Raw genomic sequence first — 14,591 nt, 5'->3', positions numbered from 1 at the left:
AATTCGAGAATATATCAATAAGTTTGATAGGATTATATCAAACTTAAAGGATATAGATGTGAAGATTGATGATGAGGATCAGACACTCATATTATTACTTTTATTACCGAAGTCCTATGAAAATCTAGTGCAGACTTTGATGCTGGTGGGTGACACTCTGACCATAAATGAGACGAGGGCATCACTTTTAGCTGATGATCTACGTAAGGTTGCTACGAGTGTAATGTCATCTTCAAATGGAAGAGAGTATAATGATTAAGCACAAGGATTATTTGCAGCTAGAGGGAGGAGTAATGAAAGAGAAAAAAGGTAAGTATGGAAAGTCTAGGCTAAAATCTAGACCTCACGTAGAGAGAACATGCTTTAAATGTGGTGAGCCTAGACATTTTAAAGCAAATTACCTAAATAAAAAGATAAATTTCAAGAAATAGAACAATGACAACTCAAAAGAAAAATAAAAAGCAAGTTACGTCTCAAATGATGAAGAAGATTGTTATTGTGTAATAGATGATTCTTACGAGATATTCGGTAAGTGGATGCTTGATTTTGGAGCTTCTCGTCATGTGTTCAAATAGAAAGTGGTTTATTACCTATCAAAGTACTAATGACAGCACAGTTTTGATGGACAACAATCATGCTTGTAAAACTGTAGGGGTATGTACTATAAGAATCAAGTTGCATGATAGAGTTGTAAGAACCTTGAAGGATGTGAAATATATTCCTGACTTGTGAAAAAATATGATCTCTATAGGTTTGTTAGAGAAAAATGGTTGCAAAATTGTTGTTGAAAATGGAATTTTAAAAGTTGTTCGTGATTTTTTGGTAATGATGATGTGGGTTCGTCATGGTAATCTTTATCCTCTTTGGGGGCTAACTGTTACAAGTGAGCTAGCAGTTAGAATCGGTGGAAGTAAAGACCAAACAGACTGCACGAGGATTTGCCACATGCGACTTGGACATATGTCGGAAAAGGGTTTTTCATTACTTAGTGAAACAAGTTTGCTTAAAAATATGAAGAAACCACAAATTGAGTTTTGTGAACACTGGGTATATAGAAAGGCACATAGGATGAAATTTTCTACAAGCAAACACAAAAGCAGAAGGTTGTTAGATTACGTGCATATTGATGTTTGGGGTCCGGCTAAAGTTACTTCCAAGGGTGGTTCTAGGTACTTTGTTACGTTTGTTGATGATTGATTATTCAAGGTATGCTTGGGTTTACTTCCTCAAGCATAAGAATGAGATATTTGATACTTTTAAGTGGTACAGAGAAATGGTTAAAAACAGAACAAGTGGGAAGCTAAAAAACTCTGTGATCTGATAATGGCACAGAGTATACGGATGGAGATTTCAAGGAGTTCTGTGCTCAGAAAGGGATTGTGAGACACTGGACAGTTAGAGACACACCACAACAGAATGGAATAGCGGAAAGAATAAATCGTACACTACTTGAGAAGGCAAGGTGTATGCGCTCTAATTCTGGGTTAGGCAGAGAATGGTGGGCTGAGTCAGTTGCTACAGTGTGCTACATAGTGAATCGATCTCCACATTCTTCTTTAGATAGAGACACACCTTATAAGGTGTGGTCAGGAGAACATGGAGATTGCGAAAAATTCAGAGTCTTTGGATGCACGGCTTATTATCATGTCAAAGACAATAAACTTGATGAAAGAGCTAAGAAGACAATCTTTTTAGGGTATCCAAAAGGGGTTCAAGACTATCGTCTTTGGAGCGTAAGTGATTCTAAGTTTGTAATCAGTAGGAATGTGACCTTTAATGAAAGATCCATGGTAGCTTTGTCTAAAATTATGACGCCAGATGATGGTGATATTGGAAAAACGATAAACGCTCAAGTGGTGGAGATAGAGTCTAAAAACCAACCAATAGACTCTAGTCATGTTCAGATGGAGCATCTTAATACTACTCACGAAGATGAGGAGGACGATGAACTTGATCATGAGGATTTAGTGAAAAAATACATATGTATTACAACAGCAACAACAGGATTCTTTGGCATCCACTAGGCCAAAGAGAAATTACAAACTCGTATAGAAACTTGGGTCAAACAAGCCTCTGAGGCATTATGGACAGTTAAAATTGGTAGAGTATGCACTCTCGGTGGAGGATGATGAGCCAGTCACCTTTAAATAAGCTATCAAGGACAATGATAGTGAGAGCTGGTTGGTTGTTATGGAAAAAGAGATGCAGTCTCTTCATAAAAATAAGACATGAGAGGTAATCCCATTGTCCGTGAAAAAGACTGCTATTGGTTATAAGTGGGTATATAAAAGAAAAGAAGATCCAACTAAATCGGATGGTACAAGATTCAAGGCTAGGTTAGTGGCCAAGGAATTCGCACAGAAAGAAGGAGTTGATTATAATGAGATATTTTTTCCTGTGATAAAACACACTTCCATTCGGATACTTTAAAGTCTTGTAGCTCATGGCGATCTTGAGCTAGAACAAATAGATGTGAAAATATCGTTCTTACACGGTGATTTAGAGGAAGAAATTTACATATATCAACTTGAGGGTTAAAAGGTTGACGGTAAAGAAGGTCAGGTTTGTCGCTTGAGGAAATCACTTTATGGATTGAAACAATCTCTTCGGCAGTGGTACAAGCGATTTGATTTCTTTATTTTAAAACAATGTTTCTTTAGAAGTAACTATGATTGTTGTGTATGCATTCATAAGCTTTCTAGAAGTGATTATCTATCTTTTATTGTATGTAGATGACATGCTCATTACTTCCAAGGGCAAGGTGGAGATAGATAGGTTAAAGTTTCAACTTGGTAAAGAGTTTGAAACAAAAGATTTGGGTGCTGCGAGAAAAATTTTAGGCATGGAGATTATAAGAGAGATCAAGTCGAAAATTGTTCCTAAGCCAAAAAGGATACATTGAACGGGTTATCGAAAAGTTTGGGATGAAAAAGCTAAGCCGATGGTGACTTCATTGGCTCCACATTTCAGGTTCTCAGGGAAACAATCTCCTACAACAACAGAAGATAAGACTTACATGGACAATGTACCTTACGCAAGTACTGTAGGCAACCTAATGTACGCTATGGTATGCACACGCCCAGACATTTCACAAGCAGTCAGTGTTGTTAGCAGGTTTATGGCAAATTCGGAAAAGACATACTCGAAGCAGTCAAGTGGATATTAAGATATTTGAAGGGTATCATTGGCATAGGTTTATACTTTGGTGATAAATCATCATGTCAAGTTAGCGGTTTTGTTGATTCTGATTATGCTTGTGATCTAGACAGACGACGATCTACAACTAGTTATGTATATAAAATATATAGTGCTCGGTTAGTTGGCGATCGATGTTACAAGCTACAGTAACACTATCTACTACAGAGGCTGAGTACATGACAGTAGTAGAAGGGGTGAAGAAAGCATTGTAGTTAAAGGGTCTTCTAGATGATTTGGGTTTTTAGCAAGATTGTGTGAAACTTAGTTGTGATAGTCAAAGTGTGATTCATTTGGCTAAAAATCAAGTTCATCATACTTGTACTAAGCATATTGATGTTAGGTATCACTTTGTGCGTGATGTTACAGAGAAAGGTAACATTTCTCTTGTGAAGGTACACACAAACGAAAATCCAGCAGACATGTTGACTAAAATAGTGTCGGAAAATAAATTCTAGCATTGCTTGGATTTGCTCAACATTATTCCATGTTAAGTATTACATAGCGAATAAAGGAATTACGTTTCGTTTGATCTTGGTAAAGGATACGTAGGCGGTCATTGTTAAGAACTTAAGATGATGCAACCAGATACGACTACTACAATTTGTTCGTTCAAAATTTGAGTCAGTTTTTCAAATTGTGATCGAGGTGGAGAATTGTGAGAAAGATCAAATTTACGGACTGAGAAAGGTTTGCAAGGAGTTTTAATAGGAGATAACTTGTAGGGAGTTTCATAGAAGGATTTTATTCTTATTCATTGAAATTAGGGTAATTTACGTAAATAAATTGTTTGCCCCTCAAATTTACGCAATTGTATTGTTTCAAATACAAAGACGCAAATACATTGTTTCATATATCTATAGACGGTAGCGGTTTACCGAAACACATAATTCGCTATAGGCAGCAACGGAGAACACAGAAACTGTTAAAGGCTATCGCGGGTTTTCTGTTTGTTGATGCTTGGCCATAAACCGCTGGGATACGTGTGTAAACCGCTGGAGGCAGTAGCGGTTTACGTTGAGTATGAAAATAAATAGTAAAACTAATCTTTATCTAAAAAAATAATTATAAAATAAATAATTAATGGTATATACTATTTAAATAATATCATAAATAAAAAAATTTAATTTATCATTTCACAATATAATTTAAAAAATATAAATATACATGTAATAAATTTTTTATTTGTATTTATTATTAAAAGTGAGATCAAATTATAAATAAAAAAACACAATACTTAAAGTATTAAATTATATAAACCAAGACTAATTTTTTTATTCTCATCTCTTTTAAAATTTATAAATAATAAAATAATTTATTTTTAGCCAAAAGTTCATAAAAGTATATATTTTTCTCCTTAAAAATCACTTCATTCTCTCTTATTTATATCAACCATAAAAAGGAGATTCGGAGAATTTGGAATATGGGTTGTGTTCTTTGCTGCTGATTTGCATTTGAGGTTCTGGCTAAATGAATTTTTTTATTTGTGTAACTTTGTCGTCTTATGCCAAAAAAATAAAAACTATTTGTATTTTATAGTTGAATGATTGGATAAATAATAGTGATAGCATCATAATTTTGATGAATAAAATAAAAAATATAAATATGCATGTAATAATTTTTTATTTGTATTTATTATTAAAATGAGACCAAATAGCAAATTAAAGAGTGAGTACTTACAGAGTACTAAAATATATAAACTAAGACTAATTTTTTTTATTTTCATCCCTTCTAAAACTCATGAATGATAAGATAATTTATTTTTAGTAAAAAATTCACTAAAGCATACATTTTTTCTTTAAAAATTACTTATTTTTTATCCATATAAATCATATGATTGCAAAAAATATATACTCCTTTTCTTTCTCTCAATCTTTCTGTAACTTAATTTAGCATAAACAAATATTTTTCATTAACGATTTACGTACGTGTCCCAATACACATAAACCGCTACTGTCAGTGGTTTATGCCCAAGCATCAACAAACGCGATAGCCTCTGTAATCCGCTGCTGGCTATAGATATATGAAATAATGTATTTGCATTTTTATATTTGAAACAATGCAAGTACGTAAATTTGAGGGGCAAACAATTTATTTATGTAAATTGCCCTTGAAATTATAACATAGATGATACTATATATATTTCTATAACATTGTAATTGAATCATAAAAAAAAAGAAAAAAAATTAATTCACATCATATTATATAGAGTAATCACATCATATTTTCTGATATTAGTTTTGTTATAGTTAGTGCATTATTTTGGGTAGTGTTCAATTTCATATTACTTTATATCTATTAGAAGTCGAAATTCTACTGTAAACTCAATAGATTGTACTTTTAATTTTAAAAACAAAAATCGAAAAATTTGATTTTATTGTTTACTTTTTAAATTTTTAAAAATGTAAATTAGATTGTTCAATTTGTGATTGTTTTTTAAAAGTTAAACAATGTAAATCGATAAGTTTAATTTTTTTGGGGAATACTTTACAACTAAATAAAATATTGGAGACACCAATTTCTTTTATCTCAATTAGGGGTGTCAAAAATCTTTAGGAGGCCGGGATTTTCGCGGGACCGCCCTGAATGGGGCTCTAATGGTGGATAATTTTTTCTGTGGGGATGGGGAGCGAAATTTTCCAAGACAGACGTGGGACCCGAGCGGGGATCTCCGTCCCATCCCGATAATTTTTCGAATTTTTGAACTTACTTAATAACCTTTACTTTATTTCTAATATAGGATTTTTTTAGTAATTTCACTCATTGAAAAACCCTAATTTTATTGTTCAAGATTTTATTTTATGGACTATGATTTGTTATGTTATATTTCTAGACTTATAATCTTGGATAAGATATGTTTGTGTGTTTGTAATAATATTTTGTGATTTATTTTTTGATTTTTTTTTTTATATTTTTTATTATAAATTTCATATGAATGTTAAACATACGGAGATGAAGAATGAGCCCGCAGATAACGTGGAAAATATGGAAAATGAAAATGGAGACAATTATTCTTCCATGACAAAAAATAGAGCAAAAACAGAGATTAATTTTGGGGGCGGGGACGGGAAACATGGAGGCATCCCTCGCCCCCGCCCCGCTCCATTGACATCCCTAATCTCAATTGAAAAGCACATTTTTTTATTTTTTTTTTCTGTGTTACAAACTACCATGCAGCATAGAAAAAATAACAAGTGTAGTAGAGTATGGCTTAAGAATGCAAATCTTTCTAATTAGTCATTATAGTCCTTCCAATTTGGGTTGCCAAATAAATTTCAAAGGTAACATAATTACATATCAACGAGCTAAGATGGCGCTCCATTATTATGAAGAAGATGCATGAATGAATGAATGTGTGCGACTCAAAAGAAAGGCAAACATCATTGATAGGCTTTGACCCCATTCAGCTCCAATTGTTGTACTTTTTCAAGTCCCAAAGACATGGAGTGTTTAGAGAGTATAGCATGTTCAATGGACATCCTGAAAACCGGAGAGAGATTCCAACTTCCATGCATGTTTGGATGCTTTGTGACCAATAAAATACATGAGGCCCTTCGAAAAGGAACTTATTAGTGACATGCCAATATCCATGGCCATAAAAAAAGTAATCTCCATCCAATTTCCACTTTCTAAGAAATATCTAGAGTGATTTAATTGTGTAATGTCCCAAAACAGTGTTCCTGAAATGATTTTATTGGGAAGCAGCCTAATATTTAATTTGCACTCAACAATATAGTTGACCAACACAAAATGTCAACAATGTTGTCCTTCATATTTTTTTAAATAGGAAAGTATAGGTAGACAATGAGAATAATAAATAATGTGAACAATAGATATGTCGGATGCTCAATTCAATAGGTATGCAAATGATTATGTTCATTATTTTTAATTGGATAGTTATTTTTTTAGATTTAATTTATTTATATACAGTTAACAATGACTAGATGTTTAATTCACTATAAATGTACATATAATTATCCTAATGTTAAAATTTAAGAAATAATTTAAAAATAGAGTATTTTTTACTTTATTAAATTAATTTTAAAATTCATTATTCATCTTATTTACAAAAATTATTATTTACCTAACAAAACTTTTTTTAGATTCTGCCTCTATCCCTACATCATTATACGTGCTTAGTGACAGCAAACCATCATCATGAAAATTAGTGTATCTGTTAAATTTTTTATTCTAAATTTAGTAGCTATTTATACGGAGTTATTTTCGTGTAACAATAATAATTAAGATGTTGACAGATATTATATGTTTAATATTTAGTTGTCAAACAATCTAATTATTACCAATTTATTGTGAATTTCATACTTAAATTTATCAATTGTAAAGAGATGTGTTGATTCTTGTACTAGATAAAATAAATATAAATAACGAAAGCTCATATTTAGAACACACAAATAATTTGTATTATTTTATTTGAAATAAAATGAAACGCGTATGCATCTTAAATAAATAATTTAAAGTTTAAACGGCAGAATTTCCATATAAATTCTCGTGATCAACATGAAAGTTTACGGGAAGAAATAGACAACATAGGAGTAGTTTCCAATTCCATGACCATACCTGAAGCCGAGTGAGAGAGGTGTGAATCAGAATAAAAAATGAAAACCTTGATACCATACAAATTAATTAAAAGAAAACAACATGGGTCAATTTTGTGCATGATTAAGGTCAAACATGAACGGCTGGCGTGTAAACAAGCATATCACTGTGATTAATTAATTTAGAGCTAATTTTGGTAGCTTAATAGTATGCGTTTACCTATCTTGTATTTTAAAAGTACATTAATTTTTTTTAATTAAAACTATATAGTTTAATGAATTATATATATTAAATTTTTATTATTTAAAAATATTAAAAAAAATATTTTAAACGTCTTTATATAAAATAACTTCCAAAAACCGTAATAGTGGAGCAGGCACCCTCCTAGAACATGCCATTATCAATTCCAAAACTACATGTATATAAATGTTTCTATCCAATCACTTCATTATTTGTATATAAATGTAACCAACCACAAAGCTACAAACCCCAAAATTAAATTGCCCCAAGTAAATCCTTTTTGTTTTTGTTTTTTTTGGTTTCTTCTTTGAATGGCTGCTCTTGCATCAAGCCTAAGCCTTAGTCCACAATACAGAACAAGAAGCAAAGAATATCAACAACATCATCATGGTTCTGTTGTTGAGGAAATCAAAGGGCTTATTAGAGTTCACAAAGATGGATACATAGAACGACCTCAAGTTGTTCCATGTGTCAGTTCTTCAGCTCTGAGTCCGGAACTAAAAGTTACATCAAGAGACATGGTCATTGACAACGTTACAAACACATGGGCACGTTTCTATGTTCCAAATCTCCACCATCACAATAAGATACCTTTGCTGGTGTATTTTCATGGTGGTGGCTTCTGCATTGGATCAGCAGCATGGAGTTGCTACCATGATTTCCTCGCTAAGCTATCTGCTGAAGTAGGGTGCATGATTATGTCAGTGAACTACCGATTGGCACCGGAGAATCCTCTTCCAGCACCATATGATGATGGAATAAAGACACTAATGTGGGTGAAACAACAATTTCTATATCAATACAATGATAGTGAATGGTGGACTAAGAAATGCAACTTTTCAAGTGTGTTCTTAGGAGGTGACAGTGCAGGTGCTAACATAGCTTACAACGTTGCCATAACGGTATCTGAATCTGAATCTGCTTTGAGGCCTTTAAACTTGAAGGGACTTGTTCTGATACAACCTTTCTTCGGTGGAGAAGCGAGAACAGCATCTGAGAAATCCATGGCTGAATCACCTGGCTCTGCCCTTAACTTGGCAGCGTCCGATGCCTACTGGCGTCTGGCGCTGCCATGTGGGGCGGACCGTGATCATCCGTGGTGCAATCCTATTGCAAAAGGATCAGTGAAGTTGAAGAATTTATTGGTGCCAACATTGGTGTGCATATCAGAGATGGATATATTGAAGGATAGGAACTTGGAGTTCTGTGATGCTTTGGCCAAAGAGGGTATCACAGTGGAATATTCTGTCTTCAAAGGTGTCGGCCATGCCTTTCAGATTCTCAGCAAATCTCACATCTCAAAATACACAACACATCAAATGATGTCTTGTCTCAAGTCCTTCATCATGTCTCTCTGATTAATATGAACCCATTGGTTATGGTTTGTTGTAATACTACTTTATATAAGCACACTATTAGAGTAGTGTAATTTTACATTGAATCCAACTGTTATAACTCTTAACATTTTAGATATAATACAACTATGTTACGTGTACACAGAAAATCAGCAACAAAATGAGTTATAATTTGATGACTGATTTGTTGTGTACAATTATACATAATTATCAGATTATGAAATTTTACATTATAATGTATAAACAGAACAGAGAGAGGCTACTATTTATAACAGAACCACTGGGTCAACCATTGCAGAACATGCACGATGAAAGTTCGAGGTTGAGGTTTTTAAACTGCTTAAAACCTCACCCCATTGTCTGCATAAACTGCTTGTGTTATCTTGCTCAAATGAGTGTTCCATTGTTTCACAACCTCTGCTCCTTGGATCCCTGCACAGTTGAGGAGACGTTATATTGCTTGAATGCTAAATTGGAATTATCCTTAGAGAAATCCAGGTGGCTAATTAGCTCAGTGATGACAGAATAGTTTGGAGAGTTATTTAAAGGGAATGAAGAGTGGAGAGAAAGGGTGAAGTGGTGGTTGGGAATGCATGCCTCAACCCCCGTTTTGAGTGATAAAAACATGCTATTTATTTATTTGTCGGATCTGGTGGAAGTTGAGACTTGACTCTTGAGATTTCTCACTCTTGCTTACCGTGTGAAGTAATGTACTGAATAGCTACAGATGTTTGATCGCAAGTTGGTGATAGACAGAGTTATAGTGTAGTTTAGAGAAAGGAGTAAAGTATCTTTGTCCCAAATTCTATTTGTCTTCCTAACGTTTAAATCGTCCTATTTGTATCCCTAACGGTTGTAAAAGTGATTCAATGTTATCCTGCCGTGCCGTCAATTACACATCATGAACACTTTAGTTTGAGTTTTAAAAATCTCTTCTTGAAGTTAGAATACAAATGTCTGCGATAGAATTGATGTTCCACACCGAAAAATAGTTCATCAAAAGTTAAAACTAATTTCTACAACATTTACATAATTCACTTTTCTAGGGACATAATTGAATCTAAACACAAATAGTGGGTATAATATTAAAAACGAACACATCCAAGTGAGACCTAATTGAAAATGAATACATTCAAGTGAGAATAATTAAAAAATATAATCTGATTTATTAGTATAATTGATAATAGGATAACATTGAATCACTTTTATAAACGTTAGGGATACAAATAGGACGATTTAAACGTTAGGGACATAAATAGGACTTACCACAAACGTTAGGGACAAAAACGATACTTTCCTCTTAGAAAAAGTGATGGAGCTTCTTTGAAATAAGGGTGACAACAGATAAGTTAGTATGGGATTCAAACTCTATTCTAATTTCTAATTTGCCGGTTTAAACTTCTCGATCTGATTTCTATCCACATTCTAAAAATCTTAATTTGAATATGTCCAGTTCGACTTGCAAAAACAAATTTATATTCACTCAAATATAGTCTTTAGAGTTTAATTTTGATGCACTAACATTCGATAATCATATACGCGATCAATGTAAAAAGTATCTATTTTTTTTGATGTAATATTACGTAATTAGATACTCGTTTAAAACTACTTCAAAATTAAAGTATTTAACCCTTTCACATTTTATCATATCAATATTATTTATGTATTATTAACAAATTGAATTACTAATTTGGTGACATTAAATATTTGTTCAAAAGAGAGGGATTTAGATTCAAATCTCCTGTTGTTCATTGTATTTATTTAAGATTTTATGAACATGCACGTTATATATTGATATTGATTTTAGTTAATCTAACAAATATAATGGCACAATTTTTAATTGCTTTTAATTAATCTAACAAATATAGTGTCTTATCTATTATTATTTATAGAATTAGGTGTTTGAAATGTGTTACTTTCAAACTAGCGAGAGAATGAGAGAATAACAAATCCTCGACCCATAAAATAATATAAAGAAAAACACTAGAAGTCCAATACTTTTTATCAATGTTCGATAATATTTTAGACCAATACTTTATTTCATATTTCTAAGATCTAGAAATTAAAATTTAGCATAAAAATATTTTTATTGAATAACAGTAGCCAGAAATAATAAATTTTGTTGATCATGTAGCTAATATAAAAGGACACTACTCTTGTTCAAAATTCGTCCCACGCAAATTGAAATCAAAATGCGAGAGAAGGGTTTAAAAAGCAATCATATGCATAAGCAACTCGTCACGTGGGGGCTAGAGGTACAAGGAACAATTAAGGAACCTATGCAAAATGAAATAAAGAAAAATCTTACATGCGAGCAGTAACATGATTGTACAAGGCGCACGACTAAGGAACCTATGCAAAATGTAATAAAAAGTAAAAACATACAGATATCTGAAAATTAACGTATTATGGGAACTAAATCACATCAATTTTTAAGGGGTATCGTGTCACAATAAACGATATAGCTATTAATACAGTTACGTGAGTATTATCATGGTGATGGGAAATATTAGCACCCTCTTACTCATCTACTGGTGTCCTCGTCTTCAATACCGGGCGAAACATTTCTGTCTAGCTAGACATCATGACATGATCGATTGCCTGAAGAGCTTGGTTGGAAAAAAATCGCACATCAACATCGGGATCCTCGCTGAGCTCAACCAAACATGGACGGATTGTCTTCTCCACCACCTAAATGGCAATGACGTTCCCAAAATTAAAGTGGACGACAAACAAAGAAACAGAACAGAGGATGGAAAGCAAAAGAAAATACGACACTTACAGACTGATCAACGATGGGGAAGATGGACTCTAATACCTTTGCCACATTGAACTTGATGTTGGGCACTCTGTGAGAGTGAAAAGGCATCCCCATTAGAAACTATGGCATTGCATTCACTCAAACGCTATGACATACAACAAACTTCAAATTATAATTACCTATCTTTTGATGCAGCAATAACAACAGGCAACAACCTTGAACAAGTGATTTCAGCACCCATGACAGGAGCAAGCAGAGAGATTGCTCTAAGAACGGTCATTCGATACAAGTAGTGTGGATTGCTAATCATATCCAAAACCTGTTCACACACATCATACGATATTGTGAAGTTGCACTCGTGTGTGGTTGTTATAAAGCAGATATTTAAATAAAAAGCATTTTCGAATCCTACACATATGGAACCTATAACAAGCCCATGGTATATAATGTTAATATTGACACCCCCCAAATGGGTTAACAGAGACCACAGCCAAAAGAACACAGGCTAAACAAATGGGTATACTTGTATAGGGACCGATTTCCAACATATAGTAAAGGCACAGACAAAAGAAAAAACTAATTGGGACGAATACAAACATACTATGCAATGGTATATAATAAATTAAAGTAAAAACTGAACCTGTGGAACTATGTGCTGCATAGCCCATTCAGGACCAAATTCTTCAGCAAGGCGTTTCAAGTTGTTAGCAGCAGCTTCACGAATTGAATGAACCTGCATTAAGCATTCATAGAGTAAGTAGAAATAGTCATCCGTAATAGTGTGGTTCCCAAGATACCCTCACACTAGCAGGGAAGAGGATAGCAGAAACCTTGTCCTGTAACCATTGCATGCAAAGAGCACCAAGCTTGTCATCAAAGAACCCAACCCCCAATTGACTTGCCAATAAGGGTATATATTCAATTATTGCAAGCCGGACCCTCCAATGCCTATCCTCAGCAAGTTCAACAATGGCAGGTAATAAAGATTGAGATAACAGATCAATTCCAATAACCTGTAAGAATAGCTTGATCAGCATAACTTTAAAAAGTCTGCTTTATTTGCTTGATTCATACTTTCTGCAATTATATGGCAGCATGCAGACATAAGGCAAAATGAAAGCATAAACTTCACATGCTAGAATTAATAGCATTATTGGATGAAAAGAAAAAGGGTTATTCAAAGAATATAAAGCATTCTGCAACCTAAAACGACTTAAGAACATGTAACCAGTTAACAACCTGATTTACTTGATCAAGCTTGCTGATGATGTTTAGGCGCACATCAGGAAATTCATCCTTCAAAAGGGAAAGGAAAATAGGAAGAAGCTGCTCGATTGTTGCCTCCTGCAATGAAGATAAGGTAGAACTAGAATCAGATTTACACTAAAAGATACTACCATCATAAGTGGTGAAGGGTATAGAATGAGAAAAAATTAAAAAGAATAAAAATTTTGGATAAATTATAATTAGATGAAAAAAAGAAGGCAGTAATTTATTAGAAATTTAAAAATAAAAAGGCTAAAATCCAATGCCACAAAAATCAGTTAAAGAATTAAACTAGCACAATCCATCAAATTTAACATAAGGTTGCATACCAGCAATAGGCAGAAGTTAGTTACCAGAATAACAAAAAAAGACGCCAACCATAAAAGTATATATAGATGGCACAATAAAAACAATAGAGAATAAATTCATATTATTGCAATATATGAGAACCAAGTACATAATGGTGAGGAGTGATGAAATTCACGGAGTTTATGAACTTCCCAATCTAGAACGTTACCTTTCCTAATACAGGAGCCATTCCCATTATTACTGAAGCCAAAGCAGAACGTACATGCTGTGAAGAATCTGATGACAGTTCCTGCAAAAGTTGTTCCAAAGTATTTAAACCTGTAAATATAGTTTTAGAATACTGAACTACGAAATCAAAACAAAATAGAGCCTTGGTAACATTATATATGTATTAAGGGTTTCTATTTCAAAGGTACACACACCTTCACACAAGGAAGAATGTGCTGAATCGCAAGATCTGGACTTAAAATCCTGCAAAATTTGGTCACTTTTCCAGCAGCTGCTATGCGTACTTCAGCTTCATTATCTCGAAGCAACCGCACATAGGCAGGCACCAGTTCCGTCCTTTTCACAAAGAAATAGTTTGATAAGATCTTAAGAAAAGTAGATATATTTGATAGGACTTCAGATTTTAGCCTTGTTAAACATAGGAGGAAATCAATATAATTATAGGAATCACATCTTCGACTATCACCATAATGAGCCCAAGTCCCAACTAAAGAACATAGCTCATAATCATAAATCAATATATTCACATATACGCAGCAGGTGTAATATTCAGCTGAAAAATAATACCTTGTAGGTTCGGGGCCTACAGCTTCACAGAGCTCATATAATTGATTTGCAACCATGTACCGTACGCGCCAGGACTTATCCTATCCAGGATCAGTTAAATAACATCAGGCGAT

At 33.4% G+C, this 14,591-nt stretch overlaps 2 protein-coding genes across 3 annotated transcripts in view; one reads left to right on the top strand and one right to left on the bottom strand.

Annotated features, from left to right (window-relative positions):
* The first annotated feature begins 8,213 nt into the window (after positions 1–8,213).
* Positions 8,214–9,433, top strand: LOC107467578 (probable carboxylesterase 17). Its single transcript, XM_016086708.3, has one exon. It carries the CDS (start codon positions 8,304–8,306, stop codon positions 9,348–9,350), a length of 1,047 nt encoding a protein of 348 aa, XP_015942194.1. The 5' UTR covers positions 8,214–8,303; the 3' UTR covers positions 9,351–9,433.
* A 2,258-nt stretch (positions 9,434–11,691) lies between these two features.
* The window catches only part of LOC107467396 (serine/threonine-protein phosphatase 2A 65 kDa regulatory subunit A beta isoform), a 4,853-nt gene continuing 1,953 nt past the window's right edge, over positions 11,692–14,591 (bottom strand). For both annotated transcript variants that reach the window (XM_016086480.3, XM_016086479.3), the window contains exons 5-13: positions 14,479–14,558; positions 14,106–14,247; positions 13,892–13,972; positions 13,348–13,452; positions 12,939–13,121; positions 12,749–12,841; positions 12,288–12,427; positions 12,130–12,196; positions 11,692–12,038 (exon numbers count right to left, since the gene is read on the bottom strand). In XM_016086480.3, coding sequence (XP_015941966.1) covers positions 11,919–12,038; positions 12,130–12,196; positions 12,288–12,427; positions 12,749–12,841; positions 12,939–13,121; positions 13,348–13,452; positions 13,892–13,972; positions 14,106–14,247; positions 14,479–14,558 — 1,011 coding nt within the window. In that variant the 3' untranslated portion in view covers positions 11,692–11,918. The remainder of the gene's footprint in view (positions 12,039–12,129; positions 12,197–12,287; positions 12,428–12,748; positions 12,842–12,938; positions 13,122–13,347; positions 13,453–13,891; positions 13,973–14,105; positions 14,248–14,478; positions 14,559–14,591) is intronic.

The sequence above is a fragment of the Arachis duranensis genome, chromosome 9 (genome assembly GCF_000817695.3).
Source record: "Arachis duranensis cultivar V14167 chromosome 9, aradu.V14167.gnm2.J7QH, whole genome shotgun sequence".
Classification (NCBI taxonomy): domain Eukaryota; kingdom Viridiplantae; phylum Streptophyta; class Magnoliopsida; order Fabales; family Fabaceae; genus Arachis; species Arachis duranensis.
Note: the sequence above shows the minus strand (reverse complement) of the source record. Positions and strands in the feature narration are given on the sequence as shown.

Excerpts from the sequence above, each read along its gene's own strand:
- LOC107467578 (XM_016086708.3), top strand. The coding sequence starts at position 8,304 with ATGGCTGCTCTTGCATCAAGCCTAAGCCTTAGTCCACAATACAGAACA.